The sequence below is a fragment of the Pleurodeles waltl genome, chromosome 5 (assembly GCF_031143425.1).
Source record: "Pleurodeles waltl isolate 20211129_DDA chromosome 5, aPleWal1.hap1.20221129, whole genome shotgun sequence".
In the NCBI taxonomy this organism is placed as follows: Eukaryota; Metazoa; Chordata; class Amphibia; order Caudata; family Salamandridae; genus Pleurodeles; species Pleurodeles waltl.
Genome location: NC_090444.1, coordinates 441,086,988 through 441,107,408, shown reverse-complemented (window position 1 = coordinate 441,107,408; position 20,421 = coordinate 441,086,988). Strand labels below are relative to the sequence as shown.

At 45.5% G+C, this 20,421-nt stretch overlaps 1 protein-coding gene across 6 annotated transcripts in view; it reads left to right on the top strand.

Annotated features, from left to right (window-relative positions):
* VPS54 (VPS54 subunit of GARP complex) overlaps positions 1–20,421 on the top strand; it is a 555,456-nt gene that overhangs the window by 20,457 nt on the left and 514,578 nt on the right. For all 6 annotated transcript variants that reach the window (XR_011203675.1, XM_069234226.1, XM_069234229.1 and 3 more), the window contains one exon: positions 8,153–8,308. Coding sequence is in view for 5 of the 6 variants with exons in the window: in XM_069234226.1 (XP_069090327.1) it covers positions 8,179–8,308 (130 nt within the window). In the remaining variant the exon portion in view is untranslated. The remainder of the gene's footprint in view (positions 1–8,152; positions 8,309–20,421) is intronic.

The following is a 20,421-nucleotide window of genomic DNA, read 5'->3' as shown; positions in this document are numbered from 1 at the left end:
AGACAAATTACCTCTGTCTTTGAAAGCATGGCAAATCTAACAAGATAAAAACGAGATTTAAATACACCTTTTATTGCTTATTCACTTTCTGAATGAGCAGAACAGCTGTTCTTTGCCAGCTTAAGTTCTCACCACAGAACAGGCCAGTAGTCCTAAAAATAGCTCACCAAGATAAAATCTGATTTGCCATAGAGAGTGGGTGAGTAGATTTCTCAAGGCCTGTGGCTATATAGGTGCTCGTAAGATGAAGGTATGTGTAAACAAACAGACTCTTGCTCTCTCCCCCCCCCCCAACACCCCCCCACCTCCCTTATTCCTCACCAACCAGGTAGTGGGGTCAGGATGCCGGCTACTAAATTTTTGTTCCCATAAACGCTGCAAGATTACCTCCTGGCACCACACACAGTATCATGTGAAAGGTGCCATAACTGACCTAGCTGGAACACTGGGTGAGAGCCCACTAATTCTAGGGGGGCACTTGCATCTTTTAAGATCCTAATCCCTCTTGTGACCTCCAATATCAATCTCAAAGGTGCCCTGCTATTGACTACCTGAAATTGGGCAGTGGTCCTCCTTGTTGCCCGCCATCTATCTGGTGCTGCCTGGACTAATGTCTCCAGCCAAAGACTGAAAGCAAGTGCCACCTAAACAAAGGAAAATTGATAAACACACCCAACCACATACCATAGCCCGTACATTATCGAGGCAATTGCTACCATGGAGCTAGGGGGACTAGGGTCTCATCAGGCACTAACGGCTACTATTCCTCCAGCCAAACAAGATTAAAAAATAGCCCTTGAAACAAAAGTAGGAGAGGCTTCCCTGAGACAGAACCTTCATAATGCGAGGGTAGTAGAGGCAGATGTAAGGATTTCAGTGCTTGAGATACCATTCAAGGAATTTGTCCACCATGTCTCACCTTTCAGTGGAATTTAGGGAGTTTGTTCTACGGGTGGAGGATGCTACAGGGCACTCTTTGTGGGAGTGTACAGCCCCAGACCTTTCATGGCCGCTTCATTGGAAACCGTAATCCCAAAGCAGGACTTTTCCCAAAACTTCATACTTTAACAGGTGCAATGAGCCCTTGGGCTGCGACCACCTTGCTCCTGCCTGGCCGTTCATTGACAGGTTTCTCAATTTCCAAAATCGAACCTTGATCATACTAAAGGTATGAGTGTGAGAGAGTATAAAATTTGATTCCCCCAACATAATGTTTGTCCCAGACTATACCAAACTTGTTCAAAACAAGAGACTTTTGACTCAATCAAACAAACTCCGAGCAATGGGCATACTATACAAGCTCCTTTGTCCTTCTAAACTTCACTTCGAATCTCCTCAATAGGCTTGGAGATTCGATGAATAACATTCATTCATGAATTTAGTTCAAGATAAAGGTACAGAACTCAAAGGGTCAGTTTCCATACAGATGTCCAGCATACACACACCATGGAAAGAGAAAGACCCAGTTCCTCATTTGTAATCATCTAACAGAGATAGCATGAATTGAGAAGAGATATATATATATATATATTTTTTCATGCAGCTGTCGAGCATGCAGTTGAAGTCTCCCTCCTGCCCATAACAAAGGTACACTAACGTAGGGGACTTTCTCCCTTTCAAGCTTTAGGTAGAACCCACCATCATCTACATTAGGGTATATATATGTTCAGCAGGCAGATTACCTCCCCATCCAGTATGCCATGCACAAGGAGGTACCTCCCCTCAACTTCTGCTCTGAAACCACAAACCCGGAAGGGAACCTGCAGGGCCACCCAGGTCACCCTCCTGATCCCCCAGCCGGGCAGCATAGTTGGAATATGTGGCAGAGTACAGTTGTCCCCTCCATTTCTTATGGACCTTGTGGACCCCATTCTCCATTAACTGCATCTCCTGCAAAATTGCTATAAGTACACCATGCCTGCGAAAGTATGTCTGTCCCTTGTATCTTTTCACATAAGAGTTGAGCCCGTGTACTTTTCATGTTACAAATTTAAATTGGCCCATCATACTGCATCACCCACCTACCCCTCCTCCCCCAACCCAAGAGCCACACCCATCCTGTCATCACCATAGCCAAATATCAAACTATGAACAAAGTCTCCCCCTCCCACCTGGTAAACACAGAAAATCAACTCATGCCTCCCCAATCATTGCAATTCCTCTAAAACCCACCCTGTTCACGGGGCAACTTTGTCTACTTCAACCCATGCCCAAGAAAGGTGGGAGGGGTGAAGGAGAGGGGGACAGTTGAACCGAGTGAGAACAGACAGATTAGGTAGACATGCAAAACAGATCTCAAAAGGGTGCCCATCATCCTTATCCCATTTGGGTGCCGAGCCATCAGTGGGAGGCCAGCCTGAAACCAATGGAGATTGCTTCAATGTGGAGATGTGGTCTTATTGGTTTGGTGGGATCAGGACACTCCTTTTTCCAGGAGAAGTGGGACTTCTCTTCACACCCCTGTGTGTGATTGCTGCTATAGGACCTAGGACCATTCAATAGTAAGTGGATTCCCTTTTTCCTTCACATACTATCCTATTATCATAAACCCTGGTCGGCCTTGTTAGTTTCTCACAGTACATACAATAAAGCGACAAGCCTTTATAGTTGCACTTCACAGTTATCCAAATGTTCCCTTATGCTGGGGGTTCTTTGTTCTATCTTTTTCTAGTTCACCAATGCATTTGATGACAGGGACTTCACCTGCACTGTTCGGGTAAGGAACATATCTTTAGGTTTTATTTGACAAGTACTTCGCTGTTAGAAGCATAAAGAGTTGCACCCATGCATACTACAGATAGCCCCCTCTGATACCTCACCTGCAGTGTTGATGACCTCCTTAATAAATTTAAAAGGGGTGTCATGCTTAAGAGAACTGAACAAATATGAACATATATATTCCTACTTCAAGATACTCATTTACACGGAAATCGGCTGCAGGTGCTTCCAGCGATGTGGCTTTAAAAGAGCATATCATGCTATATTCCACAGAGGATCTAGAGGGGTAGCGATGCTAGTCAAAATACACCTGTCCCTATAAATTGAACAGTTCAAATCTGATAGACTGAGTCGATACATATGGCTAGTAGACTCACTAGGGAGCGTCCCAATGACCTGCTTAGTATATGTGCCACCCCCTCTCATGAAGACATTATCTCTCCTGGTCTCACAATTGTCAGAGGTGACTTTAACGGTCTCATAAGTGCTGCGTTAGACATGCTGGGTCCTGTTACTTTCTGCACCATCTCAGACTTAACTTTAGTCCTTGGCTTGTGCAACACATGTGTCACTATAATCCATAGGTGAGGATATTTCTTCTTTCCAGGGGCACGTTAGTCATTCTATAAACTAGACTATTCCTTTGTCCACCACACTTACTCAACTATCGGATTACTTTCTGCTGGAGCTTCATACATGAAACAACTGCCACCATACTGTCCATCTGGGAGGCTTAACACTTGGTGGCTGACTAGGAAAGATTTTAGGGAAGTTCTCAGGGATGCCTCTACACAGTATTTTCAACTCAGCACACGTTCTGTGGGCTCACCAGGCACACTACGGGGGCATAAGGGGCAGGGATTATGGGCCGCATGACTTTGAAACTGGCCTTTTTTTAAGATGGAAAAGTTGTGGAAAATCGCCATCCTAGAGGATGTAGTACATAATGTTGATTACAACTCCAAAATAGACAACTTGGACCTAATCCTCCACAATCTCAGTAGAGTCATGCACAAACTCAACTAGATGTAGCAAAGTAAATATGGCATGCCTCTTGCTGCCGTTTCTGTGAACATGGCAATAAAACTGGGAAGTTACTGCTTTGGCTAAGCCAATGTGACAATAAATGCAAACACATAGCCCAGGTTGAGGATGAAAACGGCATCCTTCACAAGACTCCATATGCCGTGATGGATAGCTTACATGAATTTATGTTAGCATGCCAATGTCCGTGACTTACCCACAACCATTAAAACGCACTGGATGAGACCGTCACAGTAGACAAAAGAACAAAAGTTATCTCCCAACTTCTCGACTGATAAATCTCCAGGCTCCAGTGAGCTCTTCAAAAGTCAGGCAGACATACTAGCCCAACCTCTCCTAGACCTCTATAACGTGACCAGGATTGTAGGTCATCTCCCTTGGAATTTGGAAGAAATGTACATTACGAACATATTTAAACTTGACAAGCAGGCACATACCTGTACCTCCTACAGACTGATTTCCCTGATTAATAATAAAGTCAAAATGCCAGCTAACATCTTAATTATGTGACTGATCATCATAATTCCCAGTCTGGTACATAAAGATAAAAGTGGTTTTGTACCTCACCCCTCTACCAGACATAACATACATAGGGTATACAACATGATCACTATGCCACCCACTTGCAGAAACGCTTATCCATCCTACAAATAGACTTTGAAAAAGCCTTTGACAGCCTATCCCTGCTGTACTTGTTCTACTTATTAGAACAACTTGGTTTTGGACCTACATATGTCTTGTATGTTAAACTCCTCTATATAGTAGCCCAGGCCTAGGTTGGAGTAGGAGGGATTCTATCTGAGTCCTTCCCAATGCAGAGGGGCATAGACAGGGGTGTTTACTGTCACCCATATTATTGGCACTGGAGCCCTTGTGCACTTTAATTAGGACAGACAGCCTATAAGGTGTTTCGAAAGCTCCTATATGGACATGTTCTCCTTTTATGCTAATTACCTTCTCATCTACATTGGTCAGCCGTAAAGGTATGGACCAGTGATTTATGAAGACTCTTCAGACTTTCTTTAGTTTTTGGGGTTTTTGGTTTCACTGCAGTAAGACACAACTCAATATCTTCAGATAGCTGCAGCTCAGGCACACACCTACTCCCTACTCATTAGAAAGCACAGATCTGGCAGAATTCACTCCCTTGGGGGCTAAAATAACAAGGTCTTTCTGGCCAGAATGTGGCCAAATTACTAGAATATAAAACATAGATAATTAACACACCAGACTCCTTTCCTGGCCTTAAAACAAAATACGAACGGAATCTCTTCCCACATAAAGATGTTAAATAGACTGTAGCACTAATGGCCCCTCGTGAGGCAGTAATCTAAGGGTGGTTCCAGCTGATTCAGTTTAAGTGCCGCCATCATATGTACTGAACCCCACAATGACTTGGGAACAGGAGCATTGGACCCAATTGTCTCCGGTGGCGGGGTGGAAGTTGACTTCCATCATACTAGAAGGAGTTGTAGTGTACTTCGACCATTCTGGAACACTGTTTATTATACATTGGGGACTGTGTTGGGCAGACCATTTAGCCTTACCCCAAAAATTGTGTTACTAAATACAGTAGATGATGAGGTCTTTTCACGTGTAGAAAAGACTCTGATATGATCAGGAAGAGAGAGAGACACTGCTCGGTGATGGTGACAGTCTAGTCCTCCATCGTGAGCAAGATGGAGGGCAAGAATGGACTTATACTGTACAATGAAGAAATCAGTATCTGAGACACTTGATTGTTCCCGGAAACATGCTAGAGTGTGGGACGAATACAGGGATGAATATTCATAACTGCTAAAAGTGAACTCTCTGCCATTAGAGTAATATTGTTTCCCCAGGAAAAAAAAGACTCAACTCTCAACAAGGAAACATCGAATAGAAATATATACTTTTCAATAAACGGCACCTTATGGTGAAGTACGTTGAAATGAATTGGAACTTTTCCTATTTTTCAAGAAAATAACCCCGATACAGGTGTACATTTGAAATTTGTCAGAAATGAAGAATAGAGTTCTTCTTAAAAGGTCAGGAAGATATCTGCATCAGCCAAGTGTTAATAGAAACACTGTTACAGGATTGCCAGTTTTTGAGTAATAAAGGCACCACTAAAGAAGCCACGGTTTCTATAGTGTATTTACAGACTTTAATGAGGGCAAGATGTTTAAATTTATATTTGAAGGTTCTTGAGCAGTATCTAGCCTTAAGACTAATGAGGCATTCTCCAATATAGCCCACCAAAGTCCAGCACATTTTAAACTAGCTCGTCTCATCGACCTGCCCAAGGCAAATTCAATTTCCAGCTTCTTGTAGGAGTATGCACATATCCGAATTAAGGCTCATTTTTGCAATTCTCCTTGAGTGACTTCTGTCTTCTGGTAGTTTCACAAGAATAGAAGTCTTCTATTTTCATTTGACACAATCTTGACAATCACTGATCCCTTAATTTCTGTGCTCTTTTTTTGAACGAGTCCGATGGTTTTATTAAGTTTGAAGCTTCTTAAATAATTTAATTAAATAATTTTGATGCCAAGTTAAAAATATTGGTAAATAAATTAAATTGCAGCCAACTCCCTTTTCGCTGGGAATCTGACAAGACTAAGTTCGTGAGCTTAATGGAGAACAAATGCCCAGACTTAATGCAACACATCTAGATTACATAATCACATTTATTTGACTATTGTTAAATAACATAAGCTGGACCTCAGGTGTGGGACCAGAATCAACATAGTATAGATGAATCTGTTGCCCAAAATCTTACTGTACTGGCATACTTATGTTTGCCTTGTAATAATTTAGTGCCCTGTAGGCGAGAACAGTTACCTTCAAAATGTGTTAATTTGTTATTAAAGGTGAGCTGTCATTTTTATGTAGCAACCTAAAAAAGCAGGTGCTGTGGATTTGATTTGCCTGACATCAGGCACTACCATAGTGCTATAGTGCTTTTATTCTGCTAATTGTTAAACAGTGCTTAAAAATCTGATTCTTGCCCAATCAAGAGTTTGCTCATGGATCAGAACTTCAAGTTTTTTGATAAACAACAAGTCACTGCTATTTTCCCCACATTTTCAGAGTCAAAACACTGAACATGAGGCATTTATCCAAATGAAGCTTGTAATTCTGATCCCTACCTTGATGCTTCTGAATGGTTTGACTGGTGATTTTCTTCCCAAGAATCCCCTGGAAATAGATGCGAGGGAAGAGATGCACTTTTGCAAGATTTGAAAGCAGCACTTAGGACGTCTTGACATATTAAAATGTGCACTCTTCAAACTTCCAGGGGACTCTGTGCAGCATTGCTGTCCCGATCAGGAGCATGAAATGTCAGCTGCCTCGCTGACCAAAAGAAGCCAGGAAGAATAAAGACCATACCAACTATTGCCCAACTACCCATATTGCCACCTTCCTGGTATCGGAGGGGCCATGAGGTCATAAGTGTTTACACGTCTGGCGGGGTGTGGGGAAGGGGCAAGTTCCTTTGTTTGGGGAAAATAGTCCACATTCTGGAATTGCTTCAGCTATAGCTTCAATTTAGTGATACAGAATTTTATGGTAATGGTTGATCCTTTACTCTAGAGTCCATTTTGAATAGGGAACTGCGGAAGTCCGGGAGTTCCATTGCTACCCCCTTACCCATGTGTGCTCCTGCCATGAACTGTTCTGGCTGCAACTAGTAGAGTTGAGATTTTAGCCCCTAAAATTAGATACCTTCCCATGGGACTCCATAGTGGGTGCTAGTCCAGTGCTGTATATGGCCCTACTCTAAATGTCTGAAAACCAGGTGAGACAATAACTATTTAAAAACCTTGAATTGCCCTGTCTGGACGTAGGTAACTGCACCACACAGTCATCATTGGCAGGGTTTATAGAGCCATATTAGTCTGCCTATTTTCTCCTGCTAACTTTATTCTCTGGATGCCACCTCCAGAGATGATGCAGAGAATTTTGTCCTTAGCAACATATCAACTTGATATTGACTTTTGCCTATACGCTCTCCTCCTTTGTTGGTTTCATTGTGTTTTACAATCTATTCCCAATAGTTAAAAATGGGAGACAGACTTCTAGACGAGTAATGGAGACTCCACTGCACTTAGTTAACAGGCTCTCTCTCTCAGCGCCAAGAATCACAGTACATCTGTATCATAGAGTAAACAGTTGGAATTTGGGTTCCATTAATGAGAACTAGATTGATGCACAGTCAAGTTGGTGTGATTATGCAGAGGGGAGCACTTTTGCAGAAAACATTGTTTTTAATTGACTGTCTGATCACTCGGCTATGTTATTAAGCTTTCCCGAATTTCGCAATGGACACTAAGAATTCTAGAATCTCTTTCGATGTAATGTTTACTATTTTTGCTGACTCACACTTTGTTTTTTTCTTCATTTCCAGCTTTTTTCAAATGGTGAGTTCGTGCAATGGCCTCAAGCCACACTTCTTCAGCAGTGACGCACACAAACAGCAAAGATGATTTCTGTAGAAAAGAGGTTGCAAAACGTTTAAGACCAGTGTTGTCCTTGCCTGATGTGTGTCCTAAGGAGCCCACAGGTAATTAATGTCTTCAAAGGGGCATGTGTGGGGCCATATACAGATAACCGGTCCATAATTTGACCCCTGTGATTAGAAGCCCAATGCAGTTCTTGATTTATGACTTGATCTTAAGTTTAGTCGGTTGGCACATTGAACTCAAAGCACATTTCTTTTACATAAATGCAGCGTATTATAATCCTTAGAAAACACAGCTATTGTGCAGTTGTCTCCCGCTTATTACAATAATGAAGTGAGCAGTTTTTAGATGTGGGATGTGTGCAGTAATAATGTGTCATTCTTTGTTTTACCTTTCACTTCAGTGAAGAAAACATTCCTGTAATTGCCATTTGAGATCTTCCAAAATATGGTTTATCTTATTTTCACTTATTGTCTGTAAATCTTTAACATGCTAAGTCCACCATTATTTCCATCTTACTGTAATGTTTATCAAACATTTTATTTCCTATAGAATGATCTGGAAGTTAGCTCATACAATTAACGAAGTAGACTGTAACAATTCATGCCAAATCTGGTGTGTGTAGTCCACACGTTTTATATTTTACAGAAATTTAGAGAGATAAAACATTTCATTATTAAACCACCACCAAGATAATGACGTCATGTTTGCCACTGTGAACAAAAATGCTTTTGTAGCACTTAAGAATTTAGTATTTGTAGTATTTTCAGTGCTCAAAAGTATGCCAGCAACTTGTTCACATGCTGCAATTGGGTATATTTACTTTCAAGAGGATTCATCAAGCTTCTCTCCTTCAAAAGCTTGCACGCAATAAGATGTTCTCCTACTAGGGCTCTGACTACTGTATCCTAACTTGCAAAATTGCTGACCTCCATGTTTAACCTTTCGGGAACTCTTTGCTTCATTCCCAACTGCTAAAAAGTACAGGAGTACTGTTTATACCCAAAGGATTGAAATACCTTTCCAGATGCCATGCACACTGTATATGCCAACACATCTGTTCCTTTTTCTGAGTTTGGCACCCTAATTCTGGTTAATGAACACAGATGTAAACCTACCTGGATATGCCAACGGTCCCGAAATCCACCTTACCATTATTTATAAAGGCTAATATTTATCAGCATGTGGGGCTCCTGTTATGGTCCTGAAAAAGGAAAGAACTATAAGAAACTTAGAAAAAAGTTCTAGTAGAACTGGAACCCAGAATTGAGACCTCCTGTTGGATAGAACCCTCTTTTTGGCATGGTTACCCCCCACTTCTTGCCTGATATCAATATGCTTAGACTGTTTTCACTGCTGACTAAGACCCCAGTGATTGTGCTCTCTCCCTCTAAATGTGGTTGCCCAGGACTTTGTACACTCCATAATTGGCATGGTGGTGCCCCCTTATAGGGCCGTAGTATATGGTACTTAGGTACCCAGGGCATTGGGGCACCAGGGGTTCCCAGTGGGCTGCAGCATGTATTGTGCCAACTGTGTCTGCAGGTTTGCCATTGCAGCCTGCATGAAAAGGTGCATGCCCTCTTTCACTACAGGTAACTGCACCAGGTGAATGTAAGTCACCTGTGTGGTAGGCCCTATTAGCCCAGAGGGCAGGGTGCAGGTCCCTGTGTATGAGGGCACCCCTGCATGAGCGGAGGAGCCCCTGTGACCTCCAGTTCCGTTGCACTGAACTTTGTAAGTGCAGGGAAGCCATTTTACCCGTGTACTGAACTCAGGTCACTTTGTCCAGCTACATAATGTTAACTCAGAACCTAGACATGTTTGGTATCAAACATGTTGGAATCATACCCCAATACGGTTGCCAGTGTTGGTTGTATGGTTCCATGCACTGTCGGGGCTCCTTAGAGGACACCATCCCCCAAATATTGCTCCTACCAGTCTTCTAGGGTTTTCTAGGCAGTCCACGCATCTGCCACCTCCCAGACAGGTTTCTGCTCTCCTACAGCTTGATCAACTCAAGCAGTGGAAGGCAGAACGAAGGAGTTCCTGTGGGAGAGGGAAGAAACACCATCTGCCTTGGAAAAAGTTGTTACAAGGTTTGGAAGGGGTAGTCTACCCAAGCCGCTGGTTTGCTTTGAAGGGCACATTTGATGCCCTACTTGCATAAACCAGTTTGCACCAGTCTAAGGGCCCCTGCTCCCTGCACTGGCACAAAACTGGACAAAGGAAAGGGAAGTGACCCCTCCCCTGTCCATCACCACCCCATGGGTGGTGCCCAGAGCTCCTCCAGGTGACCACTTGATTCTGCCATCTTGAAACCAAGATGTGAGTGGCTCCTGGGAGTATCTGAGTGGCCAGGTCAGGCAGGTGACATGAGAGGCCCTGGTGATAGGTGGACACCTTGCAAGGTGACCAAACCCCCTTTAAGGGCTATTTAGGGACTCACTTGAGGGTGGGTCCTCAGACTCAACATGCAAGACTCCACCAGGACTCCTCTGCATCGTTTACTTCTACTTCTGGCCACTAGAACCGCAACAGGACTCCTAAGGAACCAATAAGATTGCAACTCCGGTGATGACTTCACTTTGCAACATTGTTTCTCTGGCTCCTTCCAGCAACTGCAACATTTTTCAGCAACATTTCAGCCTGCGCCAAGAAGTAAGAAGTAAGCTCCCTTGGAGTGAAGGAGTCATCACAGGTGTGGTCTGGAGTGGTCACCTTGGTCCTCTGTCAGCTGTCCAACTTGGGAGACAGGTTCTGAGTAGCCCCGGCCCCCAGCACTTCCTCCTGCCAAACACAGTCTCCTCTCTGCTACTCTGCAGAGGCCCCTGGAGCATCTGGGTGGCCAGGTCAGGCAGGTGACGTCACAGTAGGGGACCAATCCCCCTTTTAGAGCTATTTACGGACCCCCTTGTGGGTGGGTGCTCAGATTTGATGTGCAAGACTCCACCAGGACTCCTCTGCATTGTTTACTTCGACCTCTGGCCACTGGAACCAGAACTGGACTCTTCAGGTGCCGACAAGACTGCAACTCTGGAAACGACTTCGCTTTGCAGCATTGTTTCCTCTGCACCTTCCAGCAACTTCAACATTTCCCCAGCTGTGCATCCTCTGGTGTCGACAAGACTTCAGCCTGCACCAAGATGCAAGAAGAAATCTCCCTTGGAGTGAAGGAGTCACTCCTCCATCTGCAGGCACCTACTGGAGTGATGTCCGGCTGCATGGATGTGCTCTCCTCTGGAACTGCGTGGATCCTGCATCACAAGTGGTGGCCTGGAGTGGTTCCTGTGGTCCTCTGTGCCAGCTGTCCAACTTAGGAGATGGTGAGCCCTTGCCTTTCCTTGCAGAATAGTACTCCTGTGCACAGCTACTGTTGCAGCTACCAAGGCTTGTGGCCTCCTGCTCCAAGGGATCTTCAGGCTCCGAGTAGCCCCGGCCCACAGCACTTCTTCCTGCCAAGCACAGTGTCTTCTCTGATGCTCCAGTGACGTGAGACTCCTCTTCTGGTGTGTTGACTGGGCCTCCCTTCGTCTTACTGTGCCTGCTGCCAGTGGGTTGCATGTGGGGGCTGCAACTGCTTCTGTTAGCTCTCTTGACTGCTGAGTGTCACCCTGGACTCCTCTCCAAGGGTCGTGTCCCCTGGGCCTTGCTTGTCCTCTTCAGCATTGCAACTGTTCTTTTGCTCCTCTTGCATTTGCTAAGGTTTGTTGGTGGTTCCCCTACACCACTGACCATCTGCAACCCGACAACTGACGTGGGACAACATCTGCACCACTCCAAAGACTCCTCTTCAGCTCCTGGGCTCCACAGCTGATCTTCTTCCCCTGTCGACCTGGTTCTCCATCCTAGGAAGGGGCGGTAGTTGTTCCTGCCCCCCACTGGACACTCCATCGTGGATGGGACTCTGTCCCCTTCTTTTGCAGGTCCTCTTCTTTCAGAATCCACTGTTGGTTTCTTCTAGACTGTTCCTATTTTTGCACAATCCTTTTCGTAAGTCTCCTGTTAGTCCTTGGGAAGACCAAGTACTTACTTCTGCTCTCCTGGTCGTTGCTGGTCACTCAGGTACTCGCCTCTTGGGGTTCCTAGTTCTTCCAGCTCCCCTCTAACAACTCCACATCCTTGAGTGGGGGACTTCATCTCTTATTCCACTTTCTTAGTATATGGTTTGGCCAACCCCTGGGGACTATTTTCACTAACTATTGCCAATGCTTGTTGATTCTATGCTAATTTCTGATTGCTATTCTGTATATAACTAGTGTGTTCTTGCCTCCAGTTGTGGTGGGGTGGGGGCTGCCTATAAGTAATCTAATGTTGTGTTACCATAATAAAGTACCTTTATTTTTCTAACACTGTGGGGTTCTTTCATGTGTATTAAGTGCTGTGTGACTATAGTGGTATTGCATAAGCTTTGCATGTCTCCCAGATAAGTCTTGACTGCTCATCCACAGCTACCTCTAGAGAATCCTGGCTTCCTAGAAACGGCCTATACTTCACTAATAGGGGATATTGACCTGGTATAAGGTGACAACACCATAGGTGTTCACCACACACCAGGCCAGCTTCCTACCATTCGTGGTGGAGCGGTGGGATAAGACACTTGCAATTGCCTTACCACTTTGTCACTAGTAACTTTCCACCCAGAAAGTCCACTAATAGTCTTTAGGACACACTACACATAGTGATTAGGGTCACTAGACTCCTAGGTTTGGTAGGTTGGGGGTCTGGCATAGCTTTTTCTCCAAACGTTTTAGGGAGTCTAGTTGCTTAGAGTAGTCAGGTTCACCCACATTACTCTAGAAAGATGTCTTCAGTGGAAAACACAACTCCAGTCCCAGACTCTCAATATGAGAGCTGCACTGTTCAGGAGTTGAGGGAGATGTGTGCTTCCAGGAAGCTGAAGACAGGGAGAAATCCCAACAATAGTCTACTTCTGGGGTTGCTACTCCAGGTTGACCAGGAGACTCAGGCAGCCAGGAGGACGAAGAAGTAGAAACTGACCCTTCAATCCTGTACAGGGTAGATTTAGGCTACACTGAGGAGGATCAGGAAACTTCTGGGGATCACCACAGCCCAGTTAGGAGCACTGAAGGTAATGAAAATGGGGGTCATTCAAGTAGGGCCACTTTCCCTCCTAGGTGGTTGGTACAGAGGGTCTCCAGGAGGAGTAATAGGTTCTCCCAATCTGTTAACATCCATGTCTCATCAGTGTCTGATGAGACTCACCACTTCAACTCAGGGGAGGATTCTCTAGGCAGGGAACTCAGAAAGCTGAGGTTAGAGGAGGCCATAATGAGGCCGCAGCAGCAGCAGTTAGCCTTAGGTAGGGAGGTCTTGACAGTGGAGAGGGAGAGACATGATTTGGGGCTATCTCCACATAGTGGCAGCAACAATAACTTCAGGGACACCAAGGTCAGAGAGGACTCCTATGACTCTAGGAACCTGAGTAAGATAATCTCCCCCCTACAAGGTAGGAGATGACATGCACAAGTGGTTCACTGCTGCCTTAGAGAGGGCCTGTAAAGTACAGAGGGTCCCTCGGAGACAGTGGGCAGCAAACTTGTGGCTCTCCTTCTCTGACAAACTCCTACCTGTCAGAGAAGAAGATTCAGGTGATTGCCAAGTACTTAGGAATGCACTCTCGGATGGGTTTGGGCTGACCACTGAACAGTATAGAATTAAATTCAGGGAGAGTAAAAAGGAGTCCTCCCAGAATTGAATAGATTTTGTGGACTGCTCTGTTAAACCTCTGAAAGGCTGTTTGCATGTAAGCAAAGTGAGTGACTATCAGGGCTTGTACAATCTAATCTTAAGAGAGCATATTCCTAATAAATTGCATTTCTGATCATCTGTATCAGTACCTGGTGGACTCTGATCAGACTTCTTCCTAAGAATTGGGAAAGAAGGCAAACAAATGGGTCAGCACCAAGGTGGGTATGAAAGCTCCCACAGGGGGTGATCACAAGAAGAAGGATTAAGGTAAGAATCAGGACACAGGTGGGGACAAAAACAAAGACACCGTATTCATCAGGCCCACAAAACTCTTCTGGGATGGGTCTAATTCCTTGTCCTCTCCTCGCAAGACATTTTGGTGCCTCATATGTAGACAAAAAGGCAATAGGGCCGGTGACAGCACCTGTCTTAAAAAGAGCACCAAGCCTCCTACAACTACTACTGCCACTTCTAGCCCTAGTGCCCCCAGCAGTAGCGACAATATAGTGGTTGTAGTAGCCAGTCCAAAACTGTAGCTGGGCTCCCCTTGGGGACTTTAGTGGGTTCTGTGCTAGTCAGAGACCACTGAGGCTGTTTTGGCCTCTGAGGGTGGCATTGACCTTGCCCCACCCTGGCTGCTTGTCCCCTTAATATGGGTAAGTACAAGCAGCATCCCTTGATAAATGGTGTTGATGCTGAGGCCTACAGGGACACGTGCTAGAGTCCCCATGGTGACTTAAAAAACTGGTGTCAACTGAACAACACCTACTTGGCCACACGTACCAAGTGACTGATGCTAACAACAACACTGTGTGCCACCCCATGGCATTTGCTGACGTTAGCTTGGGGGATGGTGAGGTTTACTGGTCCTAAGAAAGTTGTAGTGTCCTCTGAGCTACCTGTGGAATGTCTGCTAGGTAATGACTTGATGACTTCAGCTGGGACTAAAATGGAGTTGCAGGTCCATGCAACAATGCTGGGCATCCCTGGGCATATCTTTGTCCAGACCATTGCACAGGCCAAAAAGCAAAGGGAACAGGAAGTCCTGGAGCCTGGAAGAATGGTCCAGGAGGCTCCTAAAAAGAAAGGCAGGCAGAGTAAAAAGTTACCCCATGTTCAAACTTCCAGTGAGTATTCTGCTCCTGAGGGAGAGGAATCTACTCCTCGGGTGGAACCTACACCAGAGAAGCTGAAAGCTGACACAGCTGAGCTTTTAGGTGCAGGTGGGCCCACCAGGGAGGAACTCTGTTTGGAACAACAGTCCTGTCCCACAGTTTAAGGCAGCAAGCTGCAGCACAGGAAGCAGGGGGTGTTGGTGGTACCCATAGGGTCTACTGGCACAACAGCCTCCTTTATTCAGAAGCATGGGATCCTAAACCTGGTGCCACCAGGATATTGGTTAGCCTTCTGAAATTTAGGGAGTTCCTGTTAACTCTGGCCCATGACATTCCCCTTGCAGGCCACTTGGGGTAAAGCAAGACTTGGGACAGACATGTCCCTCACTTTCACTGGCCACACATGTCTGAAGACACCAAGGAGTTTTATCGCTCCTGTGTGACCTGTCAAGCCAGTGCTAAGACAGGTGGCACTGCAAAGGCCCCCTTAATTCTGCTACCAGTGGTTGGGGTATGCTTTGAAAGGGCTGGGGTGGGTATTGTTGGCCTCCTAGACCCTCCAACAGCCTCTGGAAACAGATCCATAGTGGTGGTGGTGGACTACGCCACCAGGTATCCGAGGCCATTCCTCTTAGGACCACTACAGCCCCTGCAGTGACCACGGCCAACCTGGGAATCTTCTCCAGGGTGGGTTTTCCTAAAGAGGTGGTATCAGACAGAGGTGCAAACTTCATGTCTTCTTACTTTAAAGCCATGTGGAAGGAGGGTGGTGTCACTTATAAATTCACCACTCCTTACCATCTACAAACATATAGGTTAGTTGAAAGACTCAACAAAACCCTCAAAGGCATGATAGTGGGACTCTGAGACAAACTCGGACGGGTGTGGGATGTCCTATTACCTTGCCTCCTCTTTGCCTACAGGGAGGTGCCTCAAAGGGGAGTGGGCTACAGGCCCTTTGAAGTGTTGTTTGGACACCCTGTTAGGGGGTCCATTTGCCATTTTGAAAGAAGGCTGGGAGGAGCCTCTCAAGCCTCCAAAACAGGACATTGTGGATTAGGTATTGGGCCTAAGATCCAGAATGGCCAAATACATGAAGAGGGCATCCAAAATTCTTCAGGTCAGCCAAGAACTTCGGAACCAGTGGCATGACCAGAAAGCCGTGCTGTCTATCATCTAGGGCAGAAGGTGTGCGTCCTGGAGCCTGTGTTTCCCAGGGCACTCCAAGACAAGTGTAGTGAACCACACACTATTGTAGAGAGAAGGTGAGGTCACCTATCTGGTTGACCTGGGCACTCCCAGAAGCCCCCACAGGGTGCTTCATGTGAATCGCCTAAAACCTTATTATAATAGGGCTGACATGACTTTGCTCATGGCTACCTATGAAGGTCAGGAAGAAAAAATTGACAATCTCCCTGACCTCTGCTCTCATAAGACTGTAGATTGATCAGTAGAGGGGGTTGTACTTGCGGACTGCCTCTCTGAACAACAAAAGGAAGATTGCAGAAATAACCTAGGTCAGGTCTCTGAACTGTTTTCTTTGACTCCTTGTCAAACAATATGGTGTGAACACACTATTGACACAGGTAACAAGTCTACCTGTCAAAAGTTAAATATACAGGCAGCCTGATCATGTCAGGGAACACATTAAAGCAGAGGTGCAAAACATGCTGGTCCTGGGAGTTATCAAGCCTTCAGACATCCCCCGGGCTAGTCCTGTAGTCCTTGTACCAAAACCCACTCTCAAAATGGCAAAAGAGAGGTGAGGTTCTGTGTAGACTATAGAGGTTTCAACACAGTTATCAAAACTGATGCTTGTCCAATCCTTAAGGCAGATGAGCTGATAGATACACTGGCTTCTGCCAAGTATCTTAGCACCATTGATCTTACTGCTGGATACTGGCAGATAAGTTATCAGAGGATGCCAGACCCAGAACAGCATTCTCCACTCCTACCGGGCACTATCACATTACAGCGATGCCCTTTGGATTGAAGAATGCCGCTGACACATTTCAGAGGTTGGTGAACAAAGTTCCCCAATGCCTGGAAAGCTTCAGTGCAGCTTATCTAGACGACATAGCTGTCTTTAGCTCCACCTGGGAGGATCACCTGGTCCACCTTGGCAATGTACTGAAAGCCCTGCAAAAAGCAGGCCTCACTATCAAGGCATCAAAGTGCCAGATAGGGCAGGGAAAAGTTGTTTATCTGGCCCACCTGGTAGGTGGAGACCGGATCCAGCCACTACAGGGCAAAATCCAGACAATCCTGGATTGGACTGCCCCTACAACTCCGACCCAAGTCAGCCTTGCTAGGCCTGTCCAAGTAGTATAGGAGGTTCATTAAGAATGGTGGCTCCATTGTACCCCCCTTAAATGACCTCACATCCAAAAGGATGCCCAAGAAAGCTTTATGGAGAGCTAGCTACAGACCATGTGCTCTGCTCCCATACTAAGAAGCCCTGATTACTCCAAGCAATTTATTGTACGAACAGATGCTTCTGATGTAAAGCTAGTGGCAGTACTCTCTCAACTAAATGATGTGGGCCAGGAACAACCTGTAGCTTTCATAAGCAGAAGGTTGACCCCTAGAGAAAAGAGTTGGTCAGCCATAGGGAGGGGGCCTTTGCTGTTGTTTGGGCATTGAAGAAGCTAAGGCCATACTTGTTTGACCCTCAATTCCTTGTTCAGACAGACCACAAGCCCATCCTATAGCTTAAGCAAATGAAAGGTGAGCATCACAAATTGTTGAGGTGGTCCATATCCCTACAGGTAATGGACTATACAGTGGAACATAAACCTAGTCGTAAGCACTCCAATGCAGATGGACTCTTGGGATATCTCCACTTAGACAATGAAGACTCAACTGGACAAGGTTAGTCTCATGTACTTCGTTTGGGGGGTTTGTGTAGGAAAGTATCCTCTTTTTGGCATGGGTACCCCCAAGTTTTGCCTGCTATCTGTATACTTAGACTGTTTTCACTGGGATCCTGCTAACCAGGACCCCAGTCATTGTGCTCTCTCTCCCTCTAAATGTGGTTGCCTAGGACTTTGTACACTCCACAATTTGCATATTGGTGCCCCCTTATTAGTCCCTACTATATGGTACTTATGTACCCAGGGCATTGGGGGCTGCAGCATGTATTGTGCCACCCGTGGGAGCCCATGCAAAATGTGTCTGCAGGCCTGCCAGTGCAGCCTGTGTGAAAAGGTGCATGGACCCTTTCATCACAGGTCACTGCACCAGGTCACTGTAAGTCACCCCTATGGTAGGCCTTCCTAGCACAGAGGGCAGGGGTCAGGTCCCTGTGTGTGAGGGCATCCCTGCATGAGCAGAGGTGCCCCTGCGACCTCCATTTCCATTTCTCTGGACTTTGTAAGTGCGGGGAAGCCATTTTACCTGTGTACTTGACACAGGTCACTGTTTCCAGCTATATAATGGTAACTCCGAACCTGGGCATGTTTGGTATCAAACATGTCAGAATCATACCCTAGTACTGTTGCCAATATTGATTGTTTAATTCCATGCACTCTGGGGGTTCTTTAGAGGGCCCCCTAGTATTGTTTCTACCAGTCTTTTAGGGTTTTCTAGGCATTCCACGCTGCTGCCACCTCTCAGACAGGTTTCTGCCCTCCTGCTGCTTGACCAGCCCAAGCAGGGGAAGGCAGAACAAAGGATTTCCTGTGGGAAAGGGATGCAACACCCTCTCCCTTGGAAATAGGTGTTACAAGGCTTGGGAGGGGTAGCCCCCCCCCCAAGCCACCAGTTTGCTTTGAAGGGCACATTTGGTGCCCTCCTTGCATAAACCAGTTTGCACCAGTCCAGGTACCTATGGTTTCTTCCCTGGTGCGAAATTGGACAAAGGAAAAGGGAGTGACCACTACCCTGTCCATCACCACCCTAGGGATGGTGCCCAGAGCTTGATTCTTGGTGAGCAGTTAAATACCATTGATGTGAGCATGCCTGGTGAAGTTGTTCTGGCTTTGTAGTAGAGCAGAGATGCATTTCGACCTCTTGGCAATCAACAGTTCATCCTGGAGCACAAGGGACATTCTGGGGGAACAACAGCTCACAAGGACAGCTGTCGTCTTAGTGTTGGAAAGGGATGAACTTCTTTCACTATAATGAGGCTGTTTGCAGTGGAAAGGGTGGGTAAGAACCAGGTTTCTGAGACCACAAAGGGGCTGGTAATTGCAAGGGATGGATAGCACCTTGGTGGTGTACTGGAAATTACCAAGGTACCATAAAGACTTCCTGGAATCTTCTTTTCACATGATGCTGTTGCTGCTATGCAAAAGATTGTTGTCATTGAGAGAGTGGGAAAAGATTATCTTCTTCACAGTTCTATATTTGGGCTTGGGTTGGGCACAGTCTGGATTCAGTCTTGGCCATGTTAATTTATTCAGGCATCACTTTACAGTAACTGAAAAAAGCAGATGTTCATCTCCGTATGGTTCTCGGTAAACAGAGTAGTTTATCTCCTTTCCCTTAAGTCCAAGTGAGGGGTCAATCTGGAATCTGGTCCTTGCTCCTGATGGGCAGCAATTGTTCTCTTGTGCTGGTGCACAGACCTCCATTGACTCAAATAGTGTACATGTAACATTGCCTTACATAGATAGATTATAATACGTTATGGCATTTGTGGTCATTCAAACTAGTTTCTCCTAATAAATCTTTGCTTGGAAACCGGCGTTTCCGCCCAAATCACTATTACAATTAATTCTGTTGTGCCTCATGCTGTATTACCCACAAACAATTCTGCTCTGTCATATTTGGTGGCATATGTCCCTGCAAAAAAGCCCTGCAGTTCATAAAGACCATATGGAATTGGTGCACATTCCCACTACTTTAATTCCTCAAACTAAAGGTTTTACACATAACAGCATCCATGTATATAGGGGTCCACAAAGGATTAAGCGTAACGGCATCCTTGTATTGCAGGCACCCTCACGCCATTTATTACTAATGGTAGGTGGAGTTATATGGCACCAGTGTTACAAGCAGAAGTCTGAATAGATACCATAGGGTTATTTTCTGCTCCATTAGAGATTGCAAGTAAGAACTTGCATTCAGTGACCTGTGCAATGGTAGTGGAATGAAAAGCGCAGGGAGATAAATGAAGACACCAACCTAATGTCTAATATAGCAACATTGGGCCTGCAAATACCCTGGTGAATGAACCTCTCTTGTACACTTCAAAAGGACACACACTCTGGGATAAGTGAGGTGTCCCACCAGTGAAGCAGTGCACAACTCTGCCATGAAGGGCCAGTAGGCAACCTAGGGTGCATGTAAATATACATGTACTCCACAGCTATTAGTCGGTTATGGTAATCCAGTGGTCATGGGCAGTTTAGGGGTTGAAGATAAAGGCAGTCCACTTTAGACGA